The 11,252-nt window shown below is 36.7% G+C and overlaps 1 protein-coding gene across 1 annotated transcript; it reads right to left on the reverse strand.

Annotated features, from left to right (window-relative positions):
* Window positions 1–3,389: 3,389 nt before the first annotated feature.
* On the reverse strand, window positions 3,390–10,085 carry LOC139141069 (uncharacterized). Its single transcript, XM_070710645.1, has 6 exons — window positions 8,208–10,085; window positions 6,901–7,386; window positions 6,405–6,487; window positions 5,320–5,385; window positions 4,719–4,981; window positions 3,390–3,790 (listed from the first exon to the last, which is right to left on the reverse strand). Exons 1-5 carry the CDS (start codon window positions 9,025–9,027, stop codon window positions 4,934–4,936), a joined length of 1,503 nt encoding a protein of 500 aa, XP_070566746.1. The 5' UTR covers window positions 9,028–10,085; the 3' UTR covers window positions 3,390–3,790; window positions 4,719–4,933.
* Window positions 10,086–11,252: the final 1,167 nt, after the last annotated feature.

Consider the following 11,252-nt stretch of genomic DNA (forward strand, 5'->3'; position numbering starts at 1 on the left):
GGGACAGGTCACGAGACTTCAAGGACACTGCAGTTGATGATCATACGAACACCAAACCTCCAAGCACAAATTAAGAAATTCATCAAAGAAATTTATTATTTATGCCCTTGAAAAGACGTTTTTACTTCTCAGTTTTTTCATCAACTCTGTGACCTGACCTCATGTGTATTTCCATCTCAAAGGATGACAATGTTTACTTGTTTTCAACGTTCTATCGGCACAGACCTGCCAAATACTCGAGTTTATGCCCCGTTCTTGTGATCGAAAGTGTCCAATAATCAGTCGATGACTCTATTTTTAGTTGAATTATTATTTCAGAAGTATCCGTATTTGCAAAGATTTGTAGGCGCAAACGAAAATATAATCGAGATGTCAACTGTTTGCCGGACTGATCGCACAGCTTAGTACACTCTGTCTATTACCTCGCGCTGCACCAAGCATAGCACTACGTTCAGTTCAGTTCAGTACGGTTGTTCCAGCCGTTGTATGTCGGCTCTATAAAAGAATTAATGAAACACATACAAAACATAAATACTAACATAAATAAAAGAATCTATATTCCCCAGTCACAGGATTGTTTTCATGATGATCCACGTATTTTGACCCGTGTTCAGAAAGTTGTTTTTTTGTTCAAACTACACAGAAATGCGTCGGTGGTAGTTCCGTAATTTCAGTGCTTTCTTTATCGAGTGCAAGGAAATTCAGGCTGCTATCAAATGCAGACGAAAATTAGACAACAAATTTTCCCCAATGCGATGTCGATATTTGCTATGGAATGGCTCTGCCGATGTGCGACCAGTTTTACTTCCCGATCTCGCACAAATCGAACAAATTTTGGGTATCGTAATTAATTTGAACTTTACATTTGATAAATCATCAACTATTTTTGTGGCATCGATTACACTTCAGACATATTTGGGGATGTTCATGAATGGCACCTTTTTGTTAGAATTTCGGCCTTCAGTTTGCAATATTTTACTGACGGAAGTGAACATAGGCAACAGTGACAAAGCACTCTCTTTAAGACGTACTCTCTCTCTCAATCTTGCAATTTACCGCTGCACCCTCGGTATTACCGCGATCGCTACTAGTAATAAGAATCAATAGAGGTGTGAATGTTTCACCCCCAGTCCGCCGCAATGACTATATCAGGAATATTCACGGAACCCTGAGCGGCGGCAATCCATGGAGACTGAACTACAATACATCGTTGGATGTTTTGATGCGTACATTCCATGGCATACACGTCACCATAGTAGAATGACAGGCGATATTTTCTCTTTTCCGAGGGAGTATTATGACTTGAAACAACAGCAAATTCACAGGTTGCTACACTGTGCGCTTGCACCCTCATAATATATGGACGTTTTTGCTTGCATTGTGTTTCATGTGCGATTTCCGCGCTTTCCGCAACTTTTCAGGGCAGACAATGGTTCGAAATGCGTAGTTTGCGCAGTTGAGAGAACATAACGCCCTACCCTGAATGAAAATTAAGATTACAATGATAAAAGACAAGTGCATGGAGAAACGCAAGTCAATGGCACTGCTGAGGCTTGACAGTGAACGCCGCGGTCATGTAGTGACCGTTCGTGTCTGACTCTGGCCTATAGTAATCAACAAGGTAGGCCTAAAGTAATGATCAATGACGTAAAGAAATGTAAAATATTCACACACACTCAAAAAGAAGTAGTAGTTTGTGCACTCAATCGGGACTCAAAACACAAGTACAGTGAATCACTTCGTAGGGCAACAGAGTATAAGGTCAACACAGATTATGGTAGCAGACAATAGATGGCGCATAACTCAACTTGACAGACAAACAACATGTCCTTCTCAACACTCGCTCCACGTGTACAGATTTAAATACGCGTTGTGTGGAACGTGTCGGTTTCTTTGAACTCGAGGTAAGATTTCCGCGCACACGCTATCTCCACGAGATGAGCACGATAATTTCCCTTGCGTTTACCGCGGTAATGGTTAAGTTTTCCGATTCCGGTAGGGTAGTACAGTTTCGTCAGACTCGGATGGTGACCAGGATGTTCATTTCGTCCCAGTCTATCATGGCACCACAGGAGAGGGTACTCGAACCTGAAGAGGCATCAGACCCAGATACTGTGCCCCAAGAGGAGAAACAGGCCATGGTTGGGAAAAAGCCCACATCAGTGGTTAGTGGTGTCAGTCCACCAGGGACTACTTCAGATACACTTCCGATTGAGAATCCCTCACTACCAGAAGTACAATGTGTTGTTGAGAACGAAGTGAGCGGAAGTTTGGAGCCATCAAATGACCCGAGTCTACAGGAGGATGCTGAGCCACACAAGGAGTTTGAAATTCAGGAGGAAGTACACTTCGAACCCATGCAAGAAGTGGAAGGGGAACCCTTAAGGAGATCAAAGCGGACAATACGACCACCAGATCGCCTGAATCTTACTCAGGTTTGCAGTAAGCCAGAGTGGATGGTCAAAGCAGATTACCTCACATCTGTGAAGTTTAATGCCCAAGGAGATTCTGCAGAACGTCTTTGTGCCGCGTTGATTGACATTGTATCGAACGGTTAATCCCTGACTGAATTTTCTTGTGAATATCGGGACGATATTCCAGAAAGCAGGGGAGTGTGTAACCATAGACACTTTTTATTTTTATTTTCTTTTCTGATTGTATATGTATACTGTATACAGGTACTATACGTACCTACCTAATACGAATGAGTAACCTGTTAGCGAGAGTGGGTACAGCGCCACCAGTGTCAGACTTTCACTGCTGAGAATCTCGCGATATCTGACGAGATTCATTAAAGAGTTTGACTTGCAGACAACTGCACATTTTCTGTGTCTGCCTCATTGATATTTCTTTTCAAGCTTTTGACAGCAGTGAACGTTGTGGTCGAGTAAACTGTAGATGTATACTCTCCTTTATTTTAACAGGGTTTCCCCTTACACTGGCTACATCTGCAACTTTTTGTAATGTTTTGTTTTGAACATTTATTGCAACTTGTTGAAACACCGCTGCTATATTTAGCTTGTCAACACAACTGAAAGCCACTGTTAATCTGAGTCACAGGAATAGATATTCATGTGACTCAGATTAACAGTGACTTGAAGTTACCCAAATTACCAACAGGTACATTCAGTGACACTGTACTCTTAGTTAATGCTGGATAAATCTTGGTCTTAAAGCATTGACTTTACTCCATGTTCTTTCACATATCTTCACTAAGAATTCACTTTTGCATTGTGATGAATTTTCCCTGATTCCAAATATCATATCTAATCATTTTTTGTCTTTATGTCATAAAATTTGACAGACTCAAAAGATCTTACCTTTTGTTCCTTCCTCATCTTCGGAATAATGACTTCCAACTTTCATTATCTACCCTTTCCCTGTGTTTTCAACTCAGGGAAAATCTCTTCCAGACCTGACAGTTTTGCCTCTAGATCACTGATGATCTTTTCCTTCTCTTCCAGTTCAGATGAAAGTTTCTCATACATAGACTTGTCAACACGTTTGGTCAATTCTTTTTCAGTTATGTCTATTGTCTGAGTTAATTTTCTGATGTGTTCTACCAAATTAGCCTTTTCCTGTTTAGCTTCATCTAGTTGATGCTGTAGAACTGACTTTTGAAGATCTTTCTCACTTATTTGTGCTAACAGCTGCCTCACTATGTACTCTGTGATTTGGACCTGGCTAATTTGACATGGAAGTAAACTTCTTGCAAGTAAACTGACATTTTCATCTGATACTGGTGGAGTCAGAACTTTAGTGCCACCTCTGGTTAGTTGTAATTCCATTTCTGTAGTTAGGGAAAATAAGTTCATTATAAAGACTACAATAGTCAAGGTAATTGTTTTCAATACAGGAAAAACAAACTGACTGATCTGAGTGAAGGCTATCTTTTCCAAGTAGTGATTTCACTTATGAAATTCATGGAAGTAGTGATTTCATTTATGGAATTTATGGAAGTAGTGATTTCATTTATGGAATTGATGGAAGTCGTGATTTTATTAATTGAATTTATGGAAGTAGTGATTTCATTTATGGAAATTTAAAAGAAATACATACTCCCATACACATTATTCATAAACAAATTGTTCTAATATTTCTCCAAAAAAATACCATTATCATTGTTGCATTATAAACCAAGCAACCTCTCTTCTTCACACTGAATATAAAATAACAACCTGTACAAAGCAAGGCTTTCCTGTCGATGCAGTTTTAAATTAGCAGAATGATATGTACGTGTACTTTCTGTTTCAATCACTGAGCTGTAATATTCATGTTTAATTTAACAGTTTCATAATCACACTTATGGCCACATTTGAAGTAATTAAAATTGCTCTCTACACTCATGAATCAATTCAAATTATAAAATAATATTTCAAGTCAAATCTATATAAAGCCAATCATATAACGCACATTGTATCGGTATTTGTGACTCAAATTTCTTGTAATTGAAAACTATAAATGCACACAGATCTTTCCCAATAATTCAGATTATAAACCATCAGAAGCAAATAACAAACCACTTTTAGTGGTAATGCCTGTGTAAAACTTTTGATGGTTTCATTTTACTTAAATTAGTTGACAGATTTATTGACACAATCAAGAAACACACGTCACCACAACTTGGCATTAGAATGAAATTTTTCATTTGCCAACAGTACTTGTAGATAATGCTGACTGTACCTCTTTGGATTACTCACAAAAGCTGTAACTGTTACCTTGAGTATCCATGTTCTGAGTTGGTGCATCAGTCAAGAGATACCTTGTAACACCCAGTAGTGCTAAAACATCCTGTCTACAGGATAGGATATGTTGAACTGTGTCTGTATTTGTTGTCAGTACTTGCAGCATATCACACTGCCTTCCTTTCAGTCTGATACACTTCTCAGCTTTGAACATTGTCTGTACTCTAGTCTCCGGGATAAATTAATTTTCAGTGCTGGGTCAACCTCAAGTAGCAGCAACTTTGATGGATCCTTTCCTGCATTTTGATAAATTAATATGAAAATATTAAGGTTGCAACTAATTTGAATAGAGTGGTGAATGCATTCCTCTTGATTTTGTTAGTTTTGTTGGAATGTGACAAGAGAATGTATTACTTTGGCCCTGGATGAAAATATGACTTTTTTGTTATGAAGTAAGCTCTGAACATATAAGTTAGCCATTCTGTGTGTGAGTGAAAGGACATAAATTAGAAATAAATAGTATGCTGGTAATGTCATGTTTGATGAAGAGCTTTTATTGATTGTTTTTATACTGATTCAAAATGCTGAATCATTCTATCGTGTCAAAGGTAAAACCTATAAAGTTAGTACCTACCCTGTTTAAGATCGTCCTCAGAAATATCTGGACGTTGTCTTCAACATAACCAGTTTCCGCAGCCTTCTAAAACATAAAGATTATAGAACACAGTCCCGTAATAGTGTACAAAGACATTGAGAATTATCATGTTAATTAATCGCTCATTTGCATATTCAATGAACATTCCTCGTAAGTGTGCTGTGTCCTGAAATCCTGCATCAAATTTGATGCAAAGTTGTACAGACGATCTCTCAGAGCTCTAATAGTGTGCGAAGACATTTAACAGTACTATATCAATTAATTGCTAATTTGCATATTTGATGAACTTTCATAATTAATCATATCTGCCTAGAAATGCTGCCACAAATTTGATGAAACTTGGTACTGATGTTGATCTCACAATTCTTGTAATAGCATGCAAAGATAAATTTAGCAGTGTCATCTCAATTTACTGCTGATTTTCATATTTCATCGCATCAACACAACCTGATACGTCAAGAAATGCTTCATAGAATTTGATGAAACTTTGTACAGATGTTTAGCTCACGTCAGTTTAACAGTGAATTAAGACGTGTATCAATGTCATGTTAATTATTTTTTAATTCGCACATTTAAAGTCTAACTTTGGATTGACCACCAACAGTGGCAAGTTTTGTTAGTGTTGGAGAGGTTTGGTCAAGTACATGTATATTCACTAGCTAATGTGTTATCCCTTGGATTTATATAAGAACTGCAACTTACAACTATTTCACCAGTAGCAAATGAAACTCATAAAGGAAGCTGAAATGAACCCTCTAGTGTGGTTACATGTGCACAGATTTCTACCAGTAACATTTGGAATTCACCAAGGGTTAATCAAAGCTTAATCACATTTTGCTGTGTTGTTTATTAAATTTTGCTGCGCAGATTTATTACTGATTAGAAACAAATTAACAACTATATTCTAACTCCATCATTGCAGTGTCACATGATAGATATAATGGTGCCATATATTGTGAGTTTGAATTGAATTTAGAATTTACTGAATTCAATATCTGTCATTGCAGACTATCTCAACATAATGAAATGAAATAATACTACCGGGTATATAGTATTTTACTCACATTGGAACTCATCTGCACATCTTCAGCACTGTCTTCTGCCAGGACATCATGGATTTTCATTGGTTGAATTCCACCACCATCTCCTGCAGGAAAATGTATGGCAATATTTTAAAACAACATAAAGTCATATTTAATGTTTTCACAGCAGTGTGAAAACCAAAAAGTTGTCTTGAGTGATTGCACAATATAGAGCAAAGGATATTAATGACTCACTGATTATGCATCAGCATATTAGGAGGCATACCACTTCATTCATGGTTGAATAGGTCATTGTTTTAATTAATGAAATATTTCCCCAATATTCTTAAGCCATTTATTTATGAATTTAAATTTGTCAAAGAAAAAAGAATGGTAGTTGAATGATAAAATAGTGATTGAAAAAAAAGGCAAATAATGATACACATAATACTGTAACAATTATCATACTTAGCTTTCCAATAAACTATATAATTATTACATAATTACAAGACACTCTATTTAGATTATCAAAACTTACGATTGATGAAGAAAAGTTCAACTTCCTTGAATCTCTCTTGGTTGTATGTTGCCTTCAACTGTAGTTTGATTCCAACTTCTGCAGCAATCTCTCTCATTTCATCTGTTATCAGTAGTGGTTCAAATGCTGTGGCCAGACTTCCACATCTACAAGCCTGCTTTACTATATAGAGATTATAAAGAGTTAGTAATTTAAGTAAGATTGCCAAGGACTCTGTCATTGCACTGAGTGGATCAACCCCATCACCAAGTATCTTCTTGCAGACTTTCTTTACATCACCATAGCCATCTTCATCAGCCACTACCTGTTCTACTTTACGTTTCATTGCTTGTTTACAGTCTGTCCATACAGCATTCAGTTTGGTCATCATTTCCTCCATCTTTTCCTTTCTTAGTTGTGATTTTAAATCTTTCATTTCTTCTTCTAGTTCTTTCAGACGTTGGTCATAGACATTGTCATTCAATGCTACATGTACATCAAGAGACTCTGTGAAAATGAATGATGTAAAGAATGCAACTTAAATTAACAGAAAGGATAAATGTCAAAAAGTTTCTTTGAAAAACTGACTTAAAAGTATTGGTATTTACAGTGACATGTATTTTAACATATCACATTTTTCAGATAATGACAAAGGTAGTGTATGGAGTACCGGTATAACGGTACACAGCCTAGAACAAACTGTTGGAATAAAATTTGAAAATACACAGAACATACGGTAAAATTACACTAAGGGATTACCTTTGCCAATATTCAGTTTTGTGCAAAGTATTGACATCTAAATAATGATAATGAAATCTTTTGTTGCAAAATTTGATGATATGTATACCCAATTAATCCATCTCTTTGACTTAGGAATTTTTCAGAAGTCAAAATATTGAATTGTGAACAATGGACAAAGTCACTCGTACTAATATTTCATTTGTTGCATTTCCATAATTCACCCAATTATTGGTAGTGTTTCTGAAATTTACTACAGTTTTTGCTGTTACAGTCCATGATTGATCTCATTGTCTGTTTTACATTCACCAGAAGGGGAATTGTAAATGGTTGTGTTTAAACTTTACTATTTAAGTTTGCACACTTTATAAGCAATGCCACATTACTTTTCCTTAATCGCACATTTCAGGTCCTAATCTAAGTTCTTAAAATATTCATTTGAAAACTTTCTAATGATGCAATTAAACATGAATTTTATACTATTCAACAAGAAGGAATTAATTTTAATGTTAACTTTGTTTCTAAATTTATGATTGTTTAAATGGCCTTTTAAAAAATGAGTCTTGTAGAAATTCAAACTAGATTAATACCTTTCTCATCTTTCTCCACTCCTTGATCTTCGCTATTATCTCCACTTTGTCGCTGGACGGGTGTAGTTAAAAGGGTTGCAAATTCGGCATGACTTGTTGATATGACTTCACTGTTCTGCAAGTCTGTTTTCAGCTGCTTTGCTTTCTTAAATGCCATGCGTGTGTTTTGTAGATGTTTAAGTATTGTCTCTGACAGATTCTGCTCAGGACTTTTTACAATAGAGTAATCAGCGTGATCTTCAAAGTATTTCATGATGAAGTGAGCCAGATGAGAATTTTCATCGACAGCTGTTGGTAAACCAGATACCATTGCTTCTAATCCATAAAAGCTGTAATCAATGTACCATGGTGCAGGCAGACAGAGGTGAGACTGTTGTAGAGATCTGAGCAGAGCTTTCACTGAATGTCCTGGATGAAGTGTGGGCTTGATATGAGGACACTTCATCTTTTCAGATATGAACTTTTCAACAGTCTTGTCTGCTTGTTGAGAGACACCCTGTATCTTCCACATTGGAGGGTTTGTGTGTGTTGCCTTCCACTGATTTGACACTGCACCAATTGAAGCTGCCATGACATCACATCTTTCTAGGGCTTCCTGTGTATCAATCTGACCACATATCAGTATGTGGTGTTGTTGAATTTCCCCTTCTTTAGGATCCTTCCCCAACTGACAGCTGACAGGTCTTGGGAGAATTTCTTCATGTGGAATCTCGGACAAGTATTTACCATTGAATTCAGCCCTGTATGCATTCTGAAAGTACTGGTGGATCTTAGGTCCGATGGAAAATATCAGGTCTGCTTTACTTGCCATACAAAGCATCTTTTCTTCAAAGTTCTGCAAACTCTTAATAGTTTGCAGACAGTTATCTTCTGGACAGGCATGATTGATGAGAACTAACTTTGCACCAGGAAACAGTTTTGCTCTGATATCAGCTGCTGCAAGTCCTGTCTTTGGAGCATACCCAATTACATATTGGACATTCTCCAATTGTTTCAGGTCTGGGTAGTATATTTGATAATGTGCCAGCCTCTTCAATGCAGGAAGTTCATCTTCTGGATCAGCTAGTTCCTTTATTTGTGCTGGAATCAGGGTAACACCAAGACTCTCTGCATCTTTCTTCTGGTCATCACTGATATTCACATCAAGTACAGTAGAGTAGGCTCTCAGAGCTTCTCCACTTTTTGCCTTTCTTTTGCAGAAATCTTGGACAAGAGATCTGTGAAATGCTGTGAGACCTAGCTCATCTTTATCCCAGAAATTTGCGACAAACAATGCTGAAGGTTTAAAAGGCAGTTGGTGTCGTTTGGCTTGAGAGAAGTGATGTTCATGTACAGCAGATGCAGCACTGTTTGCTTTTGCTGACAATGAAATCACATGTCCAATATTTTCAGTTCTCCCAGTTCTGGATAGTAGTTGACATGATTTAGAAGCCAGTTTAATCCTGGTGGATCTTCAGCAGGTTTAGACCATTTTGGTCTTGTTGCTGGAATCAGAGTAACTCCACATCTTGCAGCATCTTCCCTTATTTCCTCACTAAGTTCAACATCAAGGACAGTGCAGTAAATAGCTGACAACTCAGTTGCCTTCTTCTTCAGTGTGTTTTCACAGAAATCACTGATCAGCTGCCAGGTTGTTGAACCTTGTGGATGTTTGTTCCATGATGGCAATACAAGCAGTGCATCCATATTTACCTTTGTCTGTTGCACATAAGACAGGTATTTCAATTTACCATATACATATAAAACATCTATACATGTACCGGTATATAGCTAGTCAATGTCAAAGTATTTAGGTTTCAGAGGATTTTCTTCACTGATTAAAATTGTTGTTGCATGAATATGAAAGACTTTACAATGCTCATTTGTACAAAGTGACCTGTCAAAGAGAAAACAAGGCAGTAATTTTCAAAATCTTTGGATTTTGAGGAATGGTATTGGGTTGCTTTCTTTCTACTAAGTTGAGACTGGTCAAACATTGACTATACAAACCTCACCTGTGTTACCGGTATTTACACCAAATAAAAGCTGGCAAGGTAGAAAGAGCTTTTGATATCAAATTTCAGAATCCAAATGAAGAGTTTTTGTTGTGTACTGGTAGAGATATTGAAATTTAATTACTAATAAAATAAGATGACTCTCTTTTGTTTGAAACCAACTTAACCTTTCTCTACATAATGATTTTCATTTCCAATGTCGAATATTGGTCAATAGTAGACATATCATATTATTGTGTAGTCCAAAATTTTGCCTTGTGGGCTTTCTTGCAAAACATAATATTTTAAGATTTCCTTTAGAAAAACCTTTCAAAATGTTAAAAAGTAGTAGTATACTGCTGGTGCTTATATTGGCATTCTCATAGCAGTGTGAATCCAGAATTTAAAGGAAGGGCACAATTAGGCCCCTCCATAACAATTATGGGTCTTTACAATTTTTCAGGGCAGTACTCTAAAATGCATCAGTAAAATGTGTCAAAAAAACCACAGAAGAACCAATTATTGTTTATCAGTCAACATTTGTTTTACTTTTTCCACTTATTGATTTGTTTTGTTCTTAAGATTATTCAGTTTTTCAGAGTACCAGACACACAATACTTTTTCACAGTCAAATGACCCCCTTTTAGGTGGGGTCTATGATTGCAGGGTTTGTGTGAAAGCTTCAATTTTGTTTCTTAGCAATCTTGATGATATTACTCTGTTTGTTAAAGCAATGCTTGCTGTCCTGTATCTGACCACGGTGTATAAATGCAATTTCACTCTGTTAGGCAAGTATGAAAACAGAACACCATTATATGCTTGCATGAACATCTAACTTCCTATAGTAACGATAATTTATGGACCTGGTACTGTACTGTCATGGCAGTTGTACTTATTCTTGACTGCAGCCAAATCTCTATCTGTCACCAATGTGCTTCATTTAGTATTTGATTGTGACATATCATTACTGTACAAAGGGAAAGGCAATCACCAAAATAAAGGCTAACACTACAAAATCACAGAAGGGAATCACCTACATTTGTAACTCCATACATCAAACTGTTAATATCTT

Source organism: Ptychodera flava, chromosome 1, assembly GCF_041260155.1.
Source record: "Ptychodera flava strain L36383 chromosome 1, AS_Pfla_20210202, whole genome shotgun sequence".
Lineage (NCBI taxonomy): Eukaryota > Metazoa > Hemichordata > Enteropneusta > Ptychoderidae > Ptychodera > Ptychodera flava.

Bases quoted from the DNA above. Each gene is read 5' to 3' on its own strand.
- LOC139141069 (XM_070710645.1), bottom strand. From the start codon at position 9,027: ATGCTTTGTATGGCAAGTAAAGCAGACCTGATATTTTCCATCGGACCT. The intron at 7,387-8,207 runs GTATTAATCTAG...TCATTTTCACAG, and splicing joins AGTGGAGAAAGATGAGAAAG to AGTCTCTTGATGTACATGTA. The intron at 6,488-6,900 runs GTAAGTTTTGAT...ATTTTCCTGCAG, and splicing joins TGAACTTTTCTTCATCAATC to GAGATGGTGGTGGAATTCAA.